Source organism: Aythya marila (genome assembly GCF_965140915.1).
Source record: "Aythya marila genome assembly, chromosome: 8".
Lineage (NCBI taxonomy): Eukaryota > Metazoa > Chordata > Aves > Anseriformes > Anatidae > Aythya > Aythya marila.
Window position 1 is genome coordinate 7,755,044 of NC_139049.1, and position 24,962 is coordinate 7,780,005.

At 40.1% G+C, this 24,962-nt stretch overlaps 1 protein-coding gene across 1 annotated transcript in view; it reads right to left on the reverse strand.

Annotated features, from left to right (window-relative positions):
• CRB1 (crumbs cell polarity complex component 1) overlaps nt 1-23,954 on the reverse strand; it is a gene marked incomplete at its 5' end in the record, with an annotated part of 99,367 nt that extends 75,413 nt beyond the window's left edge. Inside the window, one exon of the mRNA XM_082766585.1 lies at nt 23,879-23,954. Coding sequence (XP_082622711.1) covers nt 23,879-23,954 — 76 coding nt within the window. The remainder of the gene's footprint in view (nt 1-23,878) is intronic.
• Nucleotides 23,955-24,962: the final 1,008 nt, after the last annotated feature.

A 24,962-nucleotide genomic window follows, 5' to 3' on the forward strand; every position in this document is an offset into this window, starting at 1 on the left:
CAATAACTTCCTTGCGAAGACAACCTTAGAAAGTTGTGGGTGTGCATATATATCCAATCTTATATATCTTGAAGAACTAGATAAGCGATGAGTACAGCTGCATAATCTCCAGTGACAGAGATGGGATCGGATACTTTTGCCATGAACTGAAAGGCAGAAATGCCATTCATGGATCAGCATTTGGCAGAGGGAGAAGGACAGAAAAACATGCCATGCTGGATAAAATGGAGTCAGGTAAGGGGCTCTCTGAGCCCTCAAAATAGCTTTTCCATTAAGATTGTCTGAGAATAGATCACTTTTTTTTTTTTTTTTTTTCTCCCACAGTTCTGATTTCCAGACCGAAAGCTCAAACTTCCTAAACATCGCACTAACACTATTTCATCCCTACTCAGTCCATCACCAAATATGTTTGTCTACTGTCCTAATTACTTAATGTAATGAGCAGCCTGTAGATACTGTGGTATTATTTCTCCTTTACAAACTTCACCTGGGATGGAAGCACCTGACCTACTCTGTCCACAGCTGGAATTACTACTCCGTCTGCTCAGTGAGGAGGTGTACCTTGGGAAGGTATGAGCAAACTTCTGACAAACTAACAAGAGTTTGTCATTGGGGCTGCAAATCCTGTGGTCATAAAGAGTTAATCTCAAATTCCTAACTTCAGTTGTGTGTCCAAAATGTCCTAGCATGTTGTTATAGAAACCACTTTCAGGCTTTAAATCTTGAATCACGAATATTACCATAGTAACCGCCGTTACACACAGGCACAAAAGAAAAAAGGCGGTTACACAAAATATTCCATTACTATTGAGAAAGACAGTTTTCTTTTCAAATACATTTGTATCAGCAAAAGCAAAGTAAATTAACAACATACCTGAGGCAGAAGTATTATATTAGCATAAGAATAACGACTGAATAGCATTAAAATTGTTGAATGTTGTTTAGGAAACACTTTAAGATCAAAGCTATTTGTCATTCAAATTACAGAACTGGTTATTAAATCAGTGTCTCCCTGTCGTCCTTCTCCTCTCATTTCTGCAAGCTCACACTAACTTGGTGCTGCTCTGCAAGAATGAAGGATGCTACTGCTTGCTGTCATTTTCCTTTGCTGTCTTTTTATCTCTGTGCCATCCCAGCCTTCTCCTACGAGCACTTCAGCAGCAGTCCTTACAGCCACACCTACTGACTATGCCAAGCACAGCAACAATTTGACAGGCTTTCCTACAAAACAGCAGTGTGGAGGCTACCCAGTGAGCCACAGTGAGGTGTGCTCGTTCAAAGGCGCTTGCTTGGCACTCTTTCCAGTTGGTGCAAGTGATAAAAAGAGAGGAGTGAGTGCAGCTCATTAGCTCATGGGTTGTGTTGTCAGCAGTGGGCAAATGAAGCAAACATCTCCAAAATGAGGTAAATGTTTTCTTCTCACAGTCCCCGCTCACTTTTATCCTTTGCTTCAGCGCACTAAATACTTTCTGGCTCTCACTTTATTTTGTATCATACTGCAGTGTCTATGCTGGGAACAGAAGGAAAATCAGGCCCGTGAGCTCATCAGGCATCCTGCAGACTGATTTTGGAAGATTTTTGGTCCAATTGGCCATCAAGGCATGGTACTACTAGCAAAGCCATAGTCAAGGGCAAGAACACTGGTTTCTTATACAAATAAATGAGTTCATCCACTATTTTCTTTTACCTTTACACCTAGTATACCACTGCAGTTTAATTTGATAGTGCATAGCCATCATTGTGCTTTTACTGTGTGCAGAGATTTTAGTTTATATAAGATGCAAGCCCAGAAGGTAGCTGTTACCAGTTGCAATAAGTGGCATAAACATTTATTAGAAACTGAACCTGTTTCTGCTATGCAATCCCTGCTACTGTATCCACTCTATTGGAATATAACATTCCTCTTTTATAGTTTCATGGTATGTTCTTATCTTCTAAGTCTGGACAGGAGTAAAGACAGGAGTGTAATGATGATCATTTTCAGTTGTATTAATGCAGCAGAATTTATTCTTAATGCTACACAGCAGGATTCATCTACACAGGGACATAGGAGATCAATGGGCAGGTGACCAACAGCTGCAATATGTGGTGGAGGGAATCTGGGGGACAGCTTCAAATCAGCTTTTCTATCAGTTCTTCAGAGGCAAAGAACATGGATAATCAATTATGCTAAGAATCTAAAACAATTTTAATTAGGTATTAAGAGTTCAGTCAATGCCTTTCTTGCCTGCACTGCTTCTAGATCTTCAGTAAAACTAGGGACATCTTCGACATGCAACTCAGGACACAGAGCCATGTGTGTAAAGGTCTCATCTGTGAGAGAAAATGTTTTGTAGAAAAAAGATGTAAATACTAGGTGATTTATTTAGGGCTGTGAATATTGTCAGAATCATCTCTTCAGAATGTTATCGTGTATTGCCTACCACTAGCAAGTTTTTTTGGCACACCTTGTTAGGATGGGTGGGTTTGGAATTCTTTTGTGAAAGGTGTTGCTCCTGCCTTGCTCTCAAGAGTTAAAAGATGGGAGCATCACGCCTTTTAAATTTAGTGGAAGCACAGTCTGGCATTTCCAAACCTGTCGTGTGAATCCAGGGATAGGTGCATGTGGTGCTGAGGAACTGGAAAAATGAGAGCAGTGCTTGCAGCTAGATGGGTACCATCTGCATTCACAGTTTTGATAAAAAGGAGGGGGAAAACACACACCTTGGAAGCAAGCACATAGCAAACTAACAAGAGAAATGGTGCCAGAGCCCAGAGGGGCTGCAGAAAGATGAAAACATGGTCTCGCTTCTCTGCATCAACAAAGAGATTTTCTGAAACATGGGGAGTAACAGCATAAACTGTCAGTTTGTGAATTTGGGTGAAATCCAGTTACTCCTGGTTCTATCTGAATTCCAAATAATGCAAACTGGGAAGTGAAGGAGCTGTTGCCAAGAGGCCTGATCTCGCCTTGAGAGACAGCAGGCCTCACAGCTCCTCTGGTGTCCAGAAGCGGTTTGTGGCTCCGGCTGCTGCTGGGCTCCTGGCTCCTGCTGCTGGGGGCTCAGCTGGGTGGCCTTCTTAATATTGTCTCTTAATATTGTTCTTAATATGAGAAGGCATACACTAGCACATAAAGGTACATAGCTGCAAATGTTTGTAACACCCATTCAGGTGTGATTTCTTTTTCCAAGTCAAAATTGGATACGCTTAAAGGCCTCCGCATTAGAAATGCATCAAAATCTGTAATGTAGGGCAAGAATTTCTCCTCAGGTGAGGGATATTTTCACATCCACTTTGTTAGTCACAGATTCGGTCAGGTGCACAAACAAGTATATGTTGACAGCCAGGTTTTGATGACTTCCAGTTCAACGTTGTCTGCATGAGCACTTGTTTTTATAGCATCTGGATAACCAGAGGATGCCATTGAGGCATATTGTGTCAGACATGCCGTGTCCTTTCTGCACAGCCAAACCTCTAGCAACAAAACGTACATTTAGAAAATGATGTTTTTTAACATATACTAGAACAGGGGCGAAAACCATGACAAAGTGCATAAGGGTTTTATAGATCTATTTCATCCTCCAGCTGGCTTGCTGTGCTTGCTTTGAAGTCTGTAAAGAAGCAAATGTTTTAAAGTTTCTAAGTGCAGAGCTGTGTACTGATATGTGCAGATGTGGGGATTGCCTCCAGTAGGTTCTCAGTAACACAGCTGGGGACTAAACTTTGCTGAAGTCAACAAAATGCAGCAGAACAACAAGATCAGCTCCAACTTTTGACTAGCGTCGCACTGATGACACAGCCACCGGAGCGCATGTTGTCCCTCCAGGCTTGCTGGATGTGTAGTCCTTTTCTCATACAATTTCAGTTTCATGCAATGTAACAGCACTCTTGTATCAAAATCATGATGCTGCTTCTCTAGTCTCTCTAGACTTTAAAAAACAATCAGCCCTGTGGCAGATTAGCATTATTTTGCTGGATACACAGAGTGCAGTGATTTAAATGCTATATGAGTCAGAAGAAAGCCTCAGTGCAGCTACAATGCACAGAGTACGGAGGAATCAGTCTTCTGCAGAGTAGTAACCTTCGTAGGGGAGTTCACATCGTAGCCCTTTCTGTTATTTACTAAATCATTTTGTGTAGAAATCAGTTATGATTTCTTCCTTACATGAGCTAATCATGAATTAGGATTTAGAAACTGCTTGAGGAAAGTTGCAGCTCCTGTATTTCAGGACAGGCTAGAGTTGAATGGGGAGACTGGCGCAACCAAAAACTCCACCTGCTGAGCTCTGATGCTTACAGCTGCTACCAGTGAGGCCAAAACCATCACCTTGAGATTGGTGGAGAATTATAATATGGTCGTGATCTGTACCAGTTGCTCTTACTGACCTCCCACAGGTAAAAATCAGTCATAGACCTGAGAGAAGGATGCGGCAGTGTGGGGTTTTCCAGTAGGAGAGAGTGCTACAGTTTCAGGTAAGAGTGAAGCTCCACCATGGTCACTGCTACAAGGTGACCTCTGGGGTAGCTTCCCTCACCTCCAAGAGTAGTAGATGGTATATTTATATTGTGGCCTCCTAAAAATATTCTAACTTGAAACAGATGAAAGATTTAGTTCATGGCTTTACATGAGGAGAGAATGTCTTATTTCTAGAGTAAGTTCAGAAACAGATCCTAAGAAGACTCTAAGCCACATGAAATTAAATTTCAGACTAGTCTTAGTCTGCAGACCATCATGATTTCCTGTCCTCTTTTTTCAAGAACTGTTTGCTCATTAATGCCAAACCATATTTTGACCCCCAACACACTGTATAACCTTCAGGGCTGTCATTCCAGCTTTCCCTAACAGCCACCACCCTTTCCTTGCCCATAGTACAGTCCTAGAGAGGACTGGCCAAACTCTTGCTTGATGACACCCTAGGACTCAATTGCACCTGATTGCAATGCAGTGTAATCAAATGAAACAAAAAGCTGAGAGAAAAAATAAAATTAATATCGTTTTCTGTCATAGGAGGACTTGTCTTGAACTGAGTTTGAGGGATGACAGAAACTCTTTTTCCACAGAGAGATACTTGTGAACTTCTGAAGGCTGCTAGGAAAATTCAAAAAACTGTTGGGGAGTGTCCAGAGGAGGGCTACAAAGATGGTGAAGGGCCTAGAGGGGAACACGTATGAGGACTGGCTGAGGTCACTGGGCTGTTCAGCCTCCAAAGGAGGAGGCTGAGGTCTTTATGCCTGGTTGTAAACTTCAGTATTGTGATGTATCATCTCTAGAAGTGCCAGACCATTTAGCAGTACAGCCATAGCCAAAGCTGTTTTCCAAGGCAGCTGATTTCTTTACAGCACTAATCTCTCTCTATTCTAACTCAAAGCACCAGGAACCTGTCCTCACAGAGAAGTGGGATGTCAGACTGGCCTTTTATCCTGAAGTTTCCTCGAGGTGACAGATCACAAGCTCGTCTTCGGTTTTGTGTGGTTGCCCACAGCTCGAGTGCAGGATGTTTTCTGCAACTTGTTGCCTGTCAGGCCCAGAGCACATTCCCTCCCTGGGCATCTGACTGCCAGGGCTCAGGGCTGACGCTCACAGGAGTCACCCAGCCCACAGGAACAGCAAGAATGGGAACTGAAAATCCCCTCTGCCATTAGGGTTTTCTCTGAAACCTTTGTGAGGTGTTTATTGTAGAGGTGCAGAAAAACAAGATTCACCAGTGTCAGGGAGCCCGGGAGCCTTCTGTGGGGAACAGTAAGGAATAATTCCTCTCTCATTGGAGGAATATCACTAAAAGGCAAATTGTTTCAATAAGCATAATGAGGGTGTGTGTTTTAGCATAAAAAACTCCTGCTACCAGGGCATTAAATACCTGTTATAAATGAATAATACCCAGCAAGGCCTCATCAAAATTAGAGCAGCAAGGATTTTGCCAGTAAAAGGATATAAAATTTTAAACCTTGACTAAACACTATATAGTAGCAATCAGTATAGTGCTGTCATTTTTGGGGGGGGAGTTTTTACTTTCTCTGTTCATAATCTCCTTTAATTCCTCTATTTTATTTATGTAAGCGACAGATCTGACTCCTCTCTTTCCTTTCCCAATTCCCTTTCTTACCGCAGATCTTTTCCAGGCATTCCTCTTCTCTTCCTCTGAGACCTGAGCCAAAGCAAACTGGGGTTTGCCTGGCAGCAGTGGGAAGTTACAGGAACATGGTGGAAGTGACTGCAGTAGCTGTAGCCCCAAGACACAGGGTCACCAGGCACCAGTCTGGCAGCATAACCCAGATGCTTCCAGAGCTGTGCTGAAATGCTCACACAGTGACAGGGGAGCCTTGTGTCACACAAATACTCTCACAGGACGCAGGGAGAAAGAATACTGTATTTTGGGTGCAGAGCCCTTTCTCACAGTGACACCCGTCCTGACTTACCAGTACAGACATTATAGGGTAGGATCCTGCCCCTACTTTGTATTAAATTATGCTATAAATTTTGTATTAAATTATGCTAATAAATGAGATCTGTGTAACAATAAAGGGCTGACCAGAAAAAAAAAATAAGAAAGATTTGATGGCAATAATAAATATATGATAAATATCAAATGATTGTCTCACTGGGGGTCTTTTGGCTGAGAGCTCCATGATGGAGCTTGTTTGATGATCCCAAAGGGCACCACGCAGCATACTGTGCTGAGAGGCTGCAGAACAGATTGGGAAGCAATTCGCGGTACTTAGCACCTGGGGATTCTCAAAAGACATTTTCTCTTAGGATCACATTTCCTTTGATTGTTGGGATTATTAATTATGGAGATTCTTGGACAGAACAAGGCACTGCCACTGTGTCCCTAAAACAGTGTCTCGTTTAAAAGGAACAAAATATGTTTGAACATATGAAATTAGCCACAAAATTGATGGCAACTGTGGCAAATAGCAATAAACTGATAAGCATCCATTTGTAGTTGTGCATGCCCAGATTACTCTCAGTATTGTATGTCCATAATTACATATTTTGATTTATTTTTGTCATCTATTATCAACAGAAATTACATTTGTTGACTAGGAGAGGTTTATTTCTGTATATTCTGTTGTAGCAAGAAATTTTTACTAACATTTTCTTCACCTTGCTGTGATAAATACACCTGCTTAGATGCACAAATCACTATATTTTCCATGTATAGCATGTATGGCTTACATTCGAGAAACCAAAACATTAACTTTATCAGCAACCTGGGGCAGATACCTGTTGGGGCAGCTATGCAGAGCCAGCTGCAGGTCAGTCAGCAGATTACAAATTAGCACTTTTGCTCCCTTGCCCCTCCTTGCCTCATTAGGGTGCTAATGGGGTGGGTGGTGGGAGGTGGCCGAGGTTTCTTGTAGCTCTGGAGCCTGAGCCTCTGTCTGGTTATTCAGGCATCCATTGACAGGCTAGTCCTGCAGTCTGGGAGGTTTTAGTGAAGAACCTGTGCTCTGTAAGGAGAAGTTAGTGCCCAGCTGCCAGCTCTACTGTCCTGAGCACTGAGGTAGCCAGCCCTACCCAGGTAATTTGGTATTGGCTCTACACAGAGCTACTTGTTCACCTGGATCACGAGGCATAGGGCTTCTCTGATAAAGGCCTGGGGCTCTGCAGCAAAGGGAACCAAGTGTCAGATCACCTCCCCTCCCTAGTTACCTTAGGGGCAAGAAAGTAAGTTGCTTCAGCGGAGCAGGAGAGGGAGACCTATGCTTGTCCTGGAGGACTCATGCTTGTCTGACTCCCAGGAACCACTGCGTGTCGCCTACCGGGTGATGCAGTCTGCCATGCTGATGGGCTCTGCTCTGCTTTGTAGTGGATGTGCTTTCACAGGGCTTTTCAGGTAAGATGTGGGTTGCATGCAAGTATCATATAGTTCTATAAAGGAATTGTTGTTGTATTACCTAGGTGTTCTTTTAAGTACTCAGTCTTTTGGATTAGTATCAAAGCTGCCTATGTGCAGAGATTTCTTGTGTGCATGTGTGTGGGGAATAATGTGATTCTTCATGATCAGAATTCTTATTCAAATTGGTGTGTTTCAGCCATTTGACAAAATAACTAAAGCTTGACTTGTCAGAAACGTATGTCGTCTCTAAGCACTTCATTGTGTCTGTACCCACCCCCCCAAAAAAAAAAAATAGTTAAGAAATTGGTCACCATGAGCTTCACTAAGAACGTGACTGATATCCTCAGAGTAGCTCCAGATTTCCAGGTTTGGGTCTATTCTTTACCTGCTAGCTTATTGACATCAGTGAATTTCCTGAAATCTGTTGTCCTAGCTATTGTACAAACACAGAACTAAAAGTTTGTTCCCAACTTCTTCAAATACTGAAAATCTCAGGCATGTTGACAATTTTTCAAATGTCAGTCTTTTCAGTGTGTTTATTGTGCTTTGGCATCTAAAAGATGCCAAATGTTAATGTTTGTACGTTTGGAGTTGATATAGTGACCTGATTTTATTTCTAAGTGCCTGGCTAAGCAATGCCTTTCAGGAGTGTTGAGGGCTTTATCTGCATGTACAAGTGATGCTGATGCACTGGATACCAAGATTCTTTCAGACTTGTACATTTGCCCTTCAATACTTTTTTCTTCCTTTTCTTTGAGCAGATTCTTTGAGCAGAGTTTCACTAAATGTAGTTTGCTTTGTTTTCCCCCTCTCCTAGATTATTTGGTACGTAAAACTTCCGAAAGTTACATCACATGTGCTGATTTTTTGGCCTCCTACCACAACATTGAACAGTTGTTAGATCGATTGATAGGCAATACTCTCTTTCCAGGCTACTTCTATAAGTTGTGTTTTATCATTAGCAAAAGGCAGTAACGCTCCAGCCACTCTTTTTCCGTTTTCATCTTTTTTTTTTTTTTTCCTGGCTGCCCTGAAGAGGACTGCAGATTACTTGCTGAGGAGTTCCTCAAGTCAACACCTCATACTATTCTAGCAGGCTGCGTGCCGCAGGAGGTGAGCTGATGTTGCTTTCATAAAGGACCTGAATTCAGAGCAATGAGAGTGGCTGTCACTTCAACATCTGAATGTCAGGTCCAGAATCCACAACTGCCAACAGAGTTCTTTGAGCTGTTTTTTTGCCAGCCTTGGCTGAAGCTTTCATAAAGCAGCTTTTATTAAAATCTGCTTGGAATCTGATTTTAAAAAAGCAAAATCTTATTTTTGCTAGTATACAATTCTTCACAGTTCCCTAACAATTTTCATAACAATTTCCTTCTCTGCATTGCCCTGGCTGCTTGCTACAGTGATTGAGTCTTTGGAAATGTCAGAACAATGTCAAGATGATGTGAAGACAGTGTCAAGGCAAATATATAAGGGTGATGCTTTGAAGTAGGGAAAGAGAAAACTGTCAGTACTCAGCACTCCATAGAGAAAATATTTCTATGATAAAATCATTGTCACCATAAGCAGGAGAGAAGAAAGTGGGGATATCTAGGTTATTGCATGAACATGTCTGAGTGACAACTTGGAGTTTGACTGAAAAAAAACAATTTGCAAGCGTGCTTTCCTACCTAAATCCAGTCCCATATTTTCTAGACTGTTCCCTATCAATTGGACACCATTCTGATTTAAGCTTCAAGTTTGTAACAAGAAAGCTTTCTCAAAAGTCAAAGAACAGGGATTCAAAAAGGCTCTTTCAGAGTGAGGTGCAGCTCACTTTTAGAATAGTTTCCAGGTTTTAAAATGAAACGCTGATCTCGCAGTGAGTCTATGATTAATTTTTTTTTCTTTATGCATGTGTATGGTGCTTTTTCTCATTTCAGCTCTGGAGGGAAAAAAACATTTTTAGTGATTTCTGAATGTCTTTATAAATCCCACTGAAGAGCTTTTTTTTTTTTTTTTTTTTTTTTTTTTTTTCAAACAAACAAACAACACTCCTATAGTTTCTAGGGTTACATTACCATAAGCCTCTCAAAATGCTTCACAGGTAGTATTTTCAGATATGAGAATTGGTAGTGAGCTATTTAAAGGTGAAACTGCTAAGTATTTCCTAAATATCTCATTTATATATTTATTATTATTTTATTGAAAGGAAGAAGGTTGAATAGTTAGCAGGTTTTCTGACCTGTTGCCTATGAAATAACTGAAAGTAACCATTTAAAACACTTGATAGTTTAATGTCATCCTATTCCTGTATTACGTCTATTTGCTGTGTATGACCACGTTAAATCTAAAAGCATCAAACTTGGGTGATGATTTTAAGGTGAACTACAAATTTTGTCCATAGCTGCCGCAGCAATGCTCTAAGTAAGCTGCTTAAACTTATTGTAGCCTAAGTCATTTCTGAATGTTGAATTTCCCCCTTGCCTGGACTTCTTTTTAACCTGAAAATAATCTGCCATTTTGAGTCGAGCATCAGCTGGAGAAGAGTGCCTCAGATGCCTCCTCCCATTAGTGTTCACACCTCAGCCATTGTGTGCCTCCTGAAATTGCTGCATCTCACCAGTCTTCAGAAAGGGAAGTCTGTAGGATGGCGTGTAAGTGACTACAGAGGGTGCATTGATCCCTTCCTAAAAGAAGGCTAAGAGTTATCAAAGTGATGTGCAAAGGAAATTATTCCAGCTCACAATGGAAACAGCACACAAGGATTGGCTGTACTTATTGCAAGAACAAATAAATAATAATTGTATAAAAAAGAAAGGTTGCTATATTATAGGTCTCAAGTTTCTTTCAGACTCATTACAAAACTGGAAAAGTGTCTCCCTTCCTATGTAAGTGTATATATATATGCATGTGTTTGTAACATATGAAGTGAGAAATGTAAGGTCTAAATTTAGTAGCTCGAACATGGAACAGGGAGATAATTTTGGATTGTATTCACAACTCTCCCACTGAATGAGAGGTATTCACCTCACCCTTCTCGAACTCAGGATTCTCACCTGTAAAACTGAGATGCTGCCTACTTACAGACTGACGCTCAATCTAGTTATGTTTTGTAAAAACAAATTCTTCTTGAGGGGAAAAAAAAAATGAAGATACTTCTATGGGAAAAAAATCTGCGTATTTGCAAGGAGAAATAATCCAAAAAGAGCCTATTCCTCTACACTTGCATGGCTCTGCTGGCTTTTAGTACATTCACAACTTTAACAATAACTTGAAAGTCAGTAAAATTCTTTGAGAGAGACTAAAATTAAACTCAGTATTTAGGTGTAAGTGCTGGAAGGACAAATGAGTTTTACAGGGTGAAACACCAGTCTGACCTTGAACATGAAAGCAAAGCCCTCACTATTAGCACAGGAAAATGTTAGATTCAAAGACTTCACTTGAGAAGCAGAACTAATTAGAGAAGATTAACAGAAATGAGGCATGTAATAGCTGGAATAGGGCATGACTGCAGTATGAAAAGCTGAATCACTGGACCTCTCATCAAGGTCAAGATCTTAAAAACACTCGAATTTTTTTAAAAGGCAAGTGGCGAATTTTGCAGATGTTCCTGGGGCAGCTGAGTATTCATTACTTTGTTCTGCAGGAGCTTTCCCCGTTTCAAGACTGTCAGCCTTGATGTCAGGATACATTTCTGAACTTGGGGGGACTGTGTTTGCATTTGTACTGCTCTGCAGGGGGACTGAAGAGGTTTTGTACCAAGTCTGCACTAAGGTGGTAATGGAGTGGGGATCCTGAATTTCTGTATGGAGCTAGTAACTGGTTTTTCTTGCACTTTTTTTTTTTTTTTTTCAAATGGAGTCTGAAATATACTTTAGAATCTTATTTCCCATCTTGTTTTCCATCCCCAATTTTTTCTGTCACTAACCAGCTTCCTGCAAGCTATAATGATCTCTTTGTTACTGAATGTTAATAAATGTTCCAGGGTCTGTTGGACGGCTTTTCTGATATAGGCCCTGAAGTAACTGCTATACCAGCACCACAGTAATGGCCTCATCTCAGCTTGAAGTGGCTCACAGGAAAGAATCATGGAACAGATGAGGTTGGAGGGGGCTCCTGGAGGTGATCCAGTCCAACCCACTTGCTCAAAGCAGTGTCAACTAGGGCAGAAAGCTTAGCACCTATTACCGATGGTATATTAATTCCTCATAACTGTCCATAATGATTTGCTTAAAAATCACCTATATCCTAGAAACCAGGCTCACTGTAAGCACGTGTAACCTCGTGCCTATGGTTAACAGAAATGCTGGTGCTCATCGGTGACTGCAGAAAAGACACAGTCATCCGTGAGCACCCAACATTCCTTGGGCTGATTCAGGGCCATGGCGTAAAAGATGTGCAAGGCTAAAAGAAGACAGGAAAATCAATCTCTGTTATCCAAGTATTTGTAGTTATGTTAATAAAAGTAAGAAGAGACTTCCTCTGTCCATAGGAAGGTGACACCGAGTTATGCCTCTCACTGAGGCATAACTAAATAGCATTGGCAGGTCATCGTGTGGCTTTCTGCTAGAGCAGTATATTTCTATGCAAGCCTGAAGAAATAAAGATACAATTCAGAATGCAAAAGTTTCTAACTGGTTGCCATGTATGCTATACAGAAATTCCTGTGAAGTCCAATAACAGCATCCATTTGGTTTTAGTAGTAATGAAGATTACTAAAAGCTTAATTTAAGAGCTTAGATACAATGAGCAGAGAGCAACATTGCCAGCCAGAAAAATTCTTTAGTGAAGATTAATATGTGTAGTCCTATTTCTGATTCATTGAGTATCTCAAAGAACATCATTATCCATCTGCTTGAAAAGAAGCCACTCCTGATTGCAACCACAAATTTCCTGTTATGTAAAGAAAAGCCATGCTGGCCTGAACTGGACAGCACAGCAGCATCTTCACTGAAACCAGTGGACTTTTAAAGGTGAACCAGATTAAGTAAAACTGAAATCACCTCTGTTGAATGCTATACATGGAATACTGGAAGTACCTACAACATACGGATCACTTACTGCAGCAAAACAATTGGGAGCTTGGGGATGCATGAGGTCCACTCTGGGCAGTTTTCATAAGTCACTGGACTGTGAGAATGCTTACAGAGATCTTCAAGAACAGGAAATGTCTGTATGAATTTGAGTAAATGTGCATTTTTCCCCAACAAAGTGCAGTATCTGAAGGAGCTCTTATGATTTTCAGGCCAGAATTTAACTACAGTGATACATCTGTTTTTGTTTTGCTATGTGTGCAGAACTGCAGCCTCTTCCTTCTTTCCATTGCTGGTTGAGTTATTAGGGTAGTCTGCCGGAAAGATTCCCCAAAGGTGTTTAGTGTCAATCTTTTCTGCTGTTTAATTGCATTAAGTTTTTCACCTAAATACTCTGTCTTTTCACTTGTCGCTAGCATAGACAATGGCAGAAGTTCTGGGATGTCTACTTGTTCTTCAGTGTTCTTTGGAATCAGTCATTTGAATGCAGAAATATCAATTGATTTTAGCCACCTTGCTCTTCTTGCACTTTGCCATGAGCTCCAGAATGCCTGGATGTTAGACTAAATTGAATCAGACATTTAAGACATGCTCAAGAGAGAACAGTACAGATAGTTCTTGTTACATCAAGCAGAGGGCGTTTTTACACAGATAGAGGCTTGCAAAACGTTCAGTACCATTAGTGAATAAAGACATACAAATGTCAGCAGTCTTTAATGTGAGAGAAAGAATGCGTTTAGATAGAAAGTTTGAATTGGTGGGTCCTACTAAATGTTGTCCAGATTTACTTTTTGCCATTGTATTGTAGAGGCAACTATTTTGTTTCTGTTCTCATGAGTTTCTGTTCTGCTCCAAATAAGTATACGAGTAGACAGCAAAGAGTTTTGGTTTATCATTCCCACCAACACGTTCTTCTTATTTTCCTATGTTTGAGGATAGCTTTACTTTCAACTTTATTTTAACTATGGTTTTGTAGGCTGATTTGGAACAGAGCCTACAAGGGCCATATGTATCATTTTTCCATTCAATATTTCTAATGTAATTTCTGATATATTGATGCCATTCTCTGGCTTCTTCCCTCCCGTCATTGCTATCTTGTTATGCAATGTTTGTTTTCTTAGCTTAGGAGACTTGGTGCATCTTCTCTCTGTACAATATACATTAGGCTGTCAAAGGAAGGTAAGGGGCTGCTGGAGAGGAGCAGCTACAGTTTGGGCTGCTGTACACTGTATCAGACCTCAGCAGTGTTTTTGCCCATCTCAAAGCTCTTGGAGTCAGCAGATTCAAAGAGGAACTACATGCTACATGGCCTGCAGACTCCATATCTTGGCCACTGCAACTGAATTACACCTTTGGTGGCACATAATCAACATTTCCAGAACTGTGCATGTAATCCTGAGCTCCACTTTCCTCTTCCACCCCACCAAAATGGGATCATCAGTGGATTGTTATGGGATATTTAGCACTGCATTTCAGAGAGACCCTGGAAAAATGCCTGCATAAATAACAAGATGTACGTGGGTAGGTACAGACAGAACTCCTTTTTCATGCTTTGAGCCAGCTCTAATCCAGGTGTCATTCAGCTGTGTTAACGTGACCCAGAGCCTCAGCTAATGTGTTCTGCAAGAGCTCATGCTGAGAGATTCAGCACAGTGCTAACACAGCTGCACCACTGCTGCACCAGACCTGGCTGATGTCCAAGCAGCAGCATGGTGATGTGCATAACTCCAGACGTGCTCTGAGGTTCATTTTCCAGCTTTTAGGAGGTTGGTGAGTTATACCCCAGACTTTTTGCTGATAACAGACCCTGCTTTCTTTTTTCTGCAGCATGGGCACTTAACTTTGTTCAGGTTCACGGGTGGTTAGCCACAGCAAGGGCAGTACTTGGCTGCTTAAGCACCTCTGAGTTGTCACAAAGCTTAGCAAGACACACTTGAAGCTATTGCTGCATACAGATGTTTTCTCAAGGCTAGATTATTACAGTGAGAGTTTTGGATTCCATACTGTGATTAATTCATCAGTGCAGGTTACTTAAATTACAGTTGCTTGCAGCCTCGCAGGCTGATGACTGTCTATCTTTCTATGTCCTTGCTCTGACTCCCTGCCAAATGATGTTGTTTTCAATGTCTTCTAGCTCACAGTGAAAGAAAGGAGGTAAAGTGTTACAGTCAAATTCTGGGCCCTCCTTGTGGAACAAAGAGCTAATGAAGTGCTCTACCATCCCTGCTAGAAACCCCAACAAGGGAGAACAAGAGCTGTCAAGGGAAGAGTGTGACCAATGTATGCTTGCCTTTTGTCTCCTCCTGTAGCTCTCCCGGCAGCCTGAATCTGAATTAGAGCAGCTCTGAGCTTAACTACTTCAGTGAGCAGCCAGCCTTTGGTATTCCCACAACGCAGGAACACGATGGTACCTCTTAGAAACCAGAGGCAAAGGAAATCTCAAGCCATCATGTCCATGGTTGCATGCATGGGCTGGGTTGGTTAGTGTGCTTGCCCAAAGCCTTGCTCTCAGGCACTGTGAGTGCACTGTGAAGGAATGCATCTTGTTTTCAGACTCTGACTAATGCAATTAAAGATGCTTTGTCTGTCCCTTTATTCCAGGAAAGGTTAAGGGAATAGGATTCCAGTATGCTCAGCCTTGGGAAGGGAAGCAAGAGCAGAAAGAAGCAAGGAGCTTCTCCCCTCAGCATCCACCCAGGCCACAATTATTCAAGCACAGTACTTCCCAGCAGAGAAGACCGTACCAGGCAAGTGCCCTGCCTGGGCTCTGCCTCTGAGCCTTAGCCGCTGGAGCGAGGACATTACGCACAGTGGGTTAGCAGCCCCAGCCCATGCCCCTTTTCTACCCACAGAATTATTTAGCCTGAGAAATATTTTGATTTCTGTCCCTGTTGATGAGATTTCAGGCAGGCAGGCACTGCCCTAGCCCTGAAGTTGCAGCAGCAGCAGCTGCAGGCTTGCTTTGTTGATGCCTGGAGAGCATCGTGCTGCTGCAGCCCGAAGGAGCCCTTTGGAGCTTGAGTGGCAGCTGCGTGGAGCACGTCACTGCCTGCCAGGCTGCCCACAGAGAAGCCTTGTCTATTGTTGTTTTTGTCAAAAGGCAGAAGCAAATTTTCTGTTGACCCATTTTATGGGTGACTAAAATATAATCAATATAAAGTAAACAGAAGAATCTCGTTGGGAAAAGGCTTAGCTGGGTGTTTCACTGTTTGCTGCTCTGAGAGGGCTTTCACGAGTTATGGCTCTGTGAGTGGCTGAGAAAACAACAGTGCGGACTGATTGAAACACGTTAGTCTTGGAAAAACAACAAATTAATCTGTAATATCAATCTAGAAAGTGATATGCATCACTTATCTGTTTGCTACCTACTGCCTGTGACTCCAGATGAGTCAATTAGGTTTAGAGGCTTCCTGTAGAAAATGTAAATATCAGGGCCTTTCTTCCCTTTTTGGGCCACCATAGAGTAAAAGGAATAATCAGTGTTGCTTAGAGATTGAGGCATTGTCTAAACAGCTTTTTTTGCTTTTAATGCTGCGATGTGCATTATAAAGAAAACAAAGAAGCATCATTGAGAGGTTTGTGAACTGAAACCCCCTGTAGCAGGATCAAAGGCGGTTAAGCTGCTGTTGCTCAAAGTTATTTATTAGAAGGAATATGTTGTATATTAAGTGTTGCGGGGAATGGACTAATGCATGTTGCTTAGTAGTTGACACTTACATATATATATTTTAAAACTTGACATTTTTTAAATGTGAGTTTATTGTCATAAAAAGTTAAGTTTCTCCTAGATGAACATCAAGGTGAAGAATTGTAGAATAATTTAATCATTATTTGTTGTAGTATGTCAGGAAAGATAAAGTTGAAAGAGTTTTCTAGGACTTTTTGTGGTATCTCTTTTGCTGCAGTAGGTTCCTGTCTTGCACTGTGCTTTTATGGGAAGTGGGAAGTTGGCTGTAAAATTTAGGTTCAGCAGGCAACCCATTTTTTATTTTTCTTCAGCCCTTTTACTACAAAAACGATATTATTAATTATCAATTTTTACTATTTCCTTGCATTGTACTGCCAATATATTAAGTATACTTCAATTAAAGTTTAAAAAAAAAAAAAAAAGTGATTTGACTCCAAAATCTGGTAGTCAAACTATGGCTATGTATACAATCAAGACATGATTTCTAGTATGGGGGCTGTCTATCCCTATAGGAATGAGTGCCTTCAATAGCATAATAATAAATGCTCATGTAAGTACCAGAGCATCGAGTGGATGCTTGGTATCTCAAAGAATGAGCATAAACTATTTTCTAGCTGAAATGTAGACAGCATTGTTGATTGTGCACCAAATGGGGCTGGGTGCCTGGCTGCCTTTGTTTTGATAATCCCCAGCTGTGGTGCCATCTGCTTGCCTCGGCCAGGAGCTGTGCCCTGCCTGCCCCCAGCCCCAGTGCGGGCTGGGACCCCTGCGTCCCCATCACCCGAGGTCTCCACAGGTACCCCATAGGTGGTGGTGCTGGCTGCCCTCTGACTGTGTAACACCAGCTGTGAAACGGCAGTCTGGGCATGCTCTAGCAGTTATTTATCTCATCTGTTCATTAAAATGTTCTGATTTAGAGATTTGATTAGCCTGCAATTGGGAAAGTTCACTTCAGTCTTGCCTGCTGCATGTGGAATTTACGGCATGCAACTGTTAGCATGGTTTTTCTTGATTGCCGTTCCCTTTTAAGTAGGAAAGATTGTAATCGTGTTCTTCCCCAGGCTTCTCTCCTGTGACCCTTTCTCATAGGTCACATCTCTTTAAATGTATTCCTATTTCTTCTGTCCCTCTTCAGCATTTCCCTAATTGCCTTTCTCACAAAATGGGATATCGTCTGTACTGAAGAGTGCACTGATGTCTTACATGTATTAACAGAAAAGTACTTGCCTTTTTGTATAGCTTTTCGATAGGGGCATATTTAATTTGGCCATCTATGTATGCCTGCTATGAACTGGTCTGTTTCTTCTGACAATTCAGTTTTGTAGTATTTTGAAGGAACTAATATCACTGCAGTTATACAGAAGTTTATGAAGTCTAACAAAAATTAACAACTCCAGATTCCTGTCTTGCAACTCTGTTAACTGAGACAAGGTTACAAGGAGGAAAGAAACAACCCATGCTTACCAGAAATACGCACTTTAATCCAAAAACTGTCAAAATTATGCTCAGTACTTGCACTTCCAAGAAAAAAAAGTGCTTCCGCACTGTTGTTGGCCCAGTCTGACTTCTGGTGAGATAAAAGAGAAGTCAGCAGAGCTATGCTCTGGTTGGGGCTAAAACCAGGCACCATGGCAGCAGAGCTTTGCTCAGGTGGCCAACAGGGATCCTCCTGCTTCCTCTAAATGGGTTTTGCCCCACTGCAGAACTAGACGTGCTTCACTAACTCCTCTCAGTCTGCAGCACAGATCTGTTCTAATGTGTCCACGGTAAATTTATGAAATGGTTATGGAGAGCCCTAAGTCACTTATAAACAAATTTTTAAAAGAGAGAGAGAAAAACAAACAAACAACAACAAAAAAAAAACACCAGAGCCATTCATAATGAACTTTCCAAATTGTTTTTTTTTGTTTTGTTTTTTTTTTTTTTGTTTTTTTTTTTTTAAAAAAAAAAAAGGAAACAAAGGCCACCAAATCCCCCCAATGCACCCGTGACTAGCTAGTTTTAAGCTTTGGATGGACACATCTTTGAATGGTTTATGTGTATATTAAAAACAAATTCAATACAAATGTGGTTGGGATGTTCTTAATGTCACTTTTATGCAAGTGGAACAAGATTGACCAAGTTACTTCCTTGTTCAAAAATTATAGGGCTACTACACTACCTTCTCAGGATTTTGTTTGACTCCAGAGACAGAGGTGTGATCTGTAATGAGATACATGAATGAAAAGAGGAAAAACCAAAACCTTGTAATTGGGTCAGGAAGCTGTTGCTTTAATCTCTTTTAGGATGATGGCAAGCATCTGAAAAACATTTCATTTTTGATACAGTACGGGTGCAATATAGAGCAATGAGGACAGAGGGAAAAGCCTCTGGCTCCTGGTGCTTGTGCTCCAGCATTGGTGGCTGCAGCCCCGACAGGTACTGTGCTCCTCAGCAAGCTAATGAGGACCTGCTGAAGGACGGCCTCTGCTATGAATGTGTCAGATGCTCATCTGAACAGTGCTCTGCTAGGAAGCTACTTGCATTGTCTGAGTGTGAGTGAGGGATGGGCAGTATGAGCAAAACCACAAATGTTGTTATAGGTAGAGCTTTATTCCTAAAACACTAATTAAGCATTAATTGGAAGTTCGGTAATGGGAGTAGTTGCAGGAAACTAAAAGAGCTTCTTCACAGGGAAAAACTGCATAGCCTCAGTGTCTCAGAGGGGCAGAAAAGGGGTGCAAATAAAGCTTGGATATTTTGTGCACGCTGATAGCAATCTCAAAGGAAATTCCATTCCTAATTTATAAACATTTGGGGGAATAATTACAAAATCAATAGGGATTTTCTCAACTCAGCTGAAAGGTCATAAAGTCACTTGAAAGGTTAAAAAATTACATATAGTTTTGAAATTACTTTTGCCAAAAGAAAAATATGCTAATGCTGCATTATGGGTAGATTATCCATTACAAAGTTTGTTGAAAACAGAAATATAACAGGAAAATACATCTTGTTGTAAACTGGATTAAGATTAAAAAAAAATGTGAATGTGCACTTGACCCTAGACAGAATCACCTCCAATATCAATGCTTAACTTATACCTCTGTTTGTCATAATTCCCCCCACTTTTTTTTTTTTTTTTTAAGGCAACTTTCTTCCCAGAGCTATATGCTGGAAAATGTTGTTAGACAAGCATTTATTTATCAATGCTGTTCTGGATTTGGGATGTGCTTCCTGTCAACTATCGCATCTAATGATTCACGGTCTCTTCTCATGCAGAACTGACTCTCTGCATCCACCACAGATTAATTTTCCATAGTTTTAGTGTAATTTTTGGAAACAAATTGTTTGCAATTAATGCAGCATATAAACCCAGTTTATGTTGAGGGCTTACACACAGAGCTACAACAATCATAACCATGAGCACCATCTTCACATTAAGGGAACTGGAAAACCTACTTCACTTATAGGGTTTTCTATGATGGTTGTTTTAGATATCACCTCAAAGTTAAGTCTTTCCAGGTATTGCATTAATCAATACACCATGAAAAGTGGTGTATTCCAGGAAGACAAGTCATCCACTAAAAGATTCTTTAACCAATTTTCTCAGAGATAAAAGTAGCCTTGTAGTGTTCTGTTAGAGTTGACCTTTAAATTCTTTTAAATCTGTAATATGAAAGAGTTAAACTTTTCTTTAAAGAGTTCCTGCTTTAAAGCTGTCCATTACTTCCTTAACAAATCTGGTTTATTGATTGTCACAAATGAATACAAATAATTGTTGAGAAAAGAGGTAAAACGCAATCCATTCTATGGCACGTCAGGCAGCAGGAATTCTATCTGGTGCAAATTCACTTCCCAGAAGCAAACAAAGTAAACTTTAAGACTGCCAAAATCCATTATTTTTAACGTGCCAATAAATGGTAATCTTGGTGATACATTAAAAATTGGGCTAGTATTTCAGTAGAGCAATTCTGCATCACAATTTAATTCTTCCTTTTGTCCTAATTATATAAAATATCTGACATTAATTTCTACTGCTCTTCAATACCATTGTGATTGAGGTCTCACATTTCCCTTGAAACACCAACTAAAAGTGCATTTTTTAATTGTTCCACCATCCTTAAGATCCAAGAAAACCAGTGTCCCTAATAGAAAGGTTTTTGCAGCAAGAAACTGATTACTGCCCACATCAGCTAATCAATTCTATTTGATCATCTCTTGGGGTGTATTCGGCACAGGTGACAGTCATAAAAGCCTACATCCAAATCTGAATTAAATATTGGATTTTAAGAGAACCATGCATCCTTCAAACTTCTACTACAATAAAACAGGAACAAGTAATGCCAAAATCTTTTTTTTTTTTTTTTTTTTTTTTTTTTTTTTTTTTTCCTTTACATGTTTCCTAGGACAGAGTTCCCTCTGTTTCTGATAATGTCACTTGGAGGAATGGGTTTGGAAACAGAACTTTGCAGGGGTGGAACTATAGGTAATTTATTTATTTATTTATTTTAATCAAGTGCATGCATTTATGAGCATCCATGCTTGTACTTGTGCAGGTGTTGGGCCCCTGGTAGAGTACACTAAAATGTTTTTTGAAGCATAATTGCACTCAGAACTATATAATTAAAATTAAAGTTAAAAATAAAAATAAAAGTATTGTTTGTTGAAATTGTTGTTTTTGTGATTTACAGGCTGTAGTCCTGTCACTGTACAGTCTGATGTTAAGTGGTGTTAATAGTTACAAAAAATGTAAAGGCTCAGTTTTACACATCCTGTGTTTTCAAAAGGAGCCACAAGTGACAGGACTGTTCTATAATACTTCCACCTTTATAGAAGCTTTCTGTACAGCCAGAAGATTTTTAATAAAAGCTTACCACCAGTTTAATTCTTAGTATGGTACAGAAATTAAAGAATAGTATTTCATAATCTCCCCCAAGTACATAAGAACTAACTATTCTACAAATAGGAGGGAACACAATTATTTTTGAACAATTTGTTTAAGTTTCTTTAGTTCAACCTATTACTTTTATGCTATATTAGAATATTTATGGAACAATTTTCCTGAAAAATGCTTTAATTTAACTGCAACTTTTCTTAAAGGATCTACTGTTCTGTGGTGTACCATCTATGTCTCACTTTATCCCGTAGTGTCCCATGTGTATGTCCCCCACTTCTCAATCAAGCATACCACTGTGCACCTCAGGAGAAAGGATGAGCAGGAAGAAACATTATAAGCAGGTATACTTCAGGAAAACTTGTCTTCTAAATACTATGTATTTCCCGAGTTGTTTAGAGTAAATAATTATGATAGACTTTAAGTAGTATCTATGATTAGAATATTTTGGGGAAAGACAAATCTACTCAGTTGACTTAAAAACAACCCTGGTTGATATGTTTACACACATTGGAAATCATCTCTGTTCTGCTTTATTCTCTGCTTTTTGCTCTTGGTCATTCTCAGCTTTAATTTTTAAATAAGGAAGTCAGTCGGTAATTGCTGTCAGTTCTTCTGCATCGACCTGCTTTACCTGTTCACAGTTCAGTTTTTATTAACAGAAGTTCTCAGCAGTTTCAGGCGGCATACAGACTTTCTTGAGAGAAAATACCCCCACGATTATCATGTACAGTGCACAGATAGATGCTCCTGAGCCTGATTCTGGCTCCTGCTGTAGGTTTTGCACACTGGTATATCAATTTGTATTATATCAGTTTGTAACTACCACAAATCTACCTGGGGAAAAGCAAGTCCTCCACGACTGAAAAGCCTCTAGCCTGAGACCGGCCATATGGCCATATCCCAGAGAAAAAAAACTCATGCCACATCTGAAATGTCACCCTAGCCAGCTTCTATGTTAAGGAAAAGACACAAGATGACATATGATTAGTTTTCTTTCCTTTGATATCCTATGCTAAGCAAAGCTCAGCCAAAGTCCAAGCCAAAACCTGTAGTTAATCTTTTTTTTTTTTTTTTTTTTTTTTTTTAACTGATTTTTGGGAGGCTTTTTTCTCATTTACATCCCAGCAATGCTTTCTTTGTGTGTGATGTTTTCAGTGTGACTGTTTCAATTTTATAAACAGCTGATTTGTTACCTCGATTCCTGCAGCATTTGTGGTTTGTTCTAAATTGCATGCCTGGTTTATAAATGAGTTTTCTTAATTATTGCCATTCCTGTTACTTCCTTTTAATTAGACAGCAGATTCTGTCTCAGACTTTCTGGTTGTTCATCCTCCTGTGCGCAGATTTTAAAAACCACTTTTTGAAAGTGGAAGGTTTGTTCTCTCTTTTCCTAGAAAGTCCTGTTGTGAGATAATTCAGAACATTTTGGCTTTGCTGATTCACATCAATAGATCCCTGACAAAGAAAACTGCAAGGATAAAACTGGATTTTTTACATCCTGTATGTCATTTTTCCTGCATTTCAAAGTAGGTATTTTTTCAGTGCCAGTTGATCTAACTGCATCTGTTTGCTTTTCAGTCTTTAATTTAGTTTGGGATGTAAACTGTCCAAGTAACAATTTGAGTGATGCAGCAACAGAAGGTGACCCAGATTACACAACACCACACGCTAATGCCAAGTCTTGTTGTTTAATGGCAGCTGCTCAAAGCTTTGTCTTACTGCAATTCACATTCAACATACGCAAATCAAACAGCCTCCTCTGACAGACACACATCCTGCCTGTCTTCATTTTAAGCATGTTTAAGAGCTACTGCTTTTCATAAACATACATCAGCCTCACCAGCTGAGGCCACTTAGCCTCCTTGGCTTGGATTTACTCTCAGCCATCTGACAAAATTGTCAAGGAAACCCATTGTGACTTCCAACACTTTGAATACCTCTGTTTATGTGAAAGTTTGCTGTAAATATTTTTTTCTATTAAAAATAGTTGGACTTTTATACTCTCTTATAATGGACATATTTAGTACCCCAAATATCAGTTGTTTAATTTCTGGAGACATTTTAATTAAAAAGCTAAGAGGTTATATAGTAAAGCAATGTGTGCTGCTAAAACACATAGCTTGTACAGTTTTAGCAAAATACTTTTATTTTAAAGAGTTAAGTGTGAATTTACTGGATGAATGGTATCAACATGCTAGAATTTTATCGGAACGCTTTATTGCTGTACTTTCAATATGTGAAGCAAAGTATTTAAAATGTTTTCATTCTTCATTTAAGAAAAAAGTTTAAGTGTGAACATCAGGAAAGCTATCACGCAATGAGTTTATACAACTTAGTTTCTTGGACCAAATCTTTTTTGGCATCTCCATCAAATTTTTAAAGCCTTCTGACAACACAAGCTTCCTGCTGGAAGTGCACGTCTAGCAAATCTACCCAGAGGACATGTCAGAACAGTAAGAAAAAGAACAAATCTTACTTTTTAAATGGATGAGCAGCAAAAAACTGAGGTAGAAGAATAGTAGAGAGTTAATTCTTGAATGAGCCATATTCATCTTGATAGGACATCCTCCACCGAGTTGTCTGTTCTCCAGAGGGCTGATGCTGATCCTCACTGCTTTCTCCTCATCGCTGAAAGCAAGGTACTACCAAAGGCACTGAGCCCACTGTAACCCATCTTTGCCTGTGACCCTCGTCAGTCCGTTCCCTGCAAACCTACGGACTTTGCTTCAGAAGGCAGTTGTTGTTAAGGTTTTACTTCAGCAGGTCTGAGTGATTTTTCAAACCTGGTGCAGATTTGTCTGTGAACTGGACTGGAGTCTTTCCCCAGCTTTCTGCTGCCGGAGTGTCATGAACGGTACAGCGCGTCTGGCTGACACAGCACAGCAGATGATGCACAGGGCTCTTTTAATCTTTCAGCATGCATTATCTTTTATTACAGCTCCATTACATCTTCTGATTCATAGTGTAAACACTCTATGCTTTTTTTGCATAAAGCCAGCTAATAAACACCTCATGCTTTTTGCATTTTTCTGTATCATAACCCCATTAGTACATGAAGATTAAACTATCCCATATTCAGTCTTTTTTTTTTTTTTTTTTTTTTTTTTTTTTCCCCCAGTTAGATATTAGCTGATTCTCTGCCAGAATTTTTTGTTTTGTTTTGTTGGTTTGGGATTTTGTTGCCTGATGTTTTTGTTTGTTTGTTTGTTTGTTTGTTTGTTTGTTTTTTCCACTGGTTTTATTTACTTTTGCCATTTTTATTTTTTTAAGGGGATAGCAACTGGGAGCTGGTACAGGCCCTTCATCAGGACGGGTCCATTAGTTGTAACTTTGAAGCTGGGAGGACCTTTCATTTGCAGATTCAGACTCATCAGTTGATTGCACCTTTGTTTACAGATCTTAAATCCTTGTCCTAGCCAAGCAGAAGAGGAGGGGAAGGAAGATGATGACAGCCCTAGCAGCCACTTTCAGATGCTACAACCCTAATACAAACTTTAGTCTTCTGGTACCCTACAAGCCCATGTGTTGTTCAGCATGTATGTTTACCATATATTATGCCA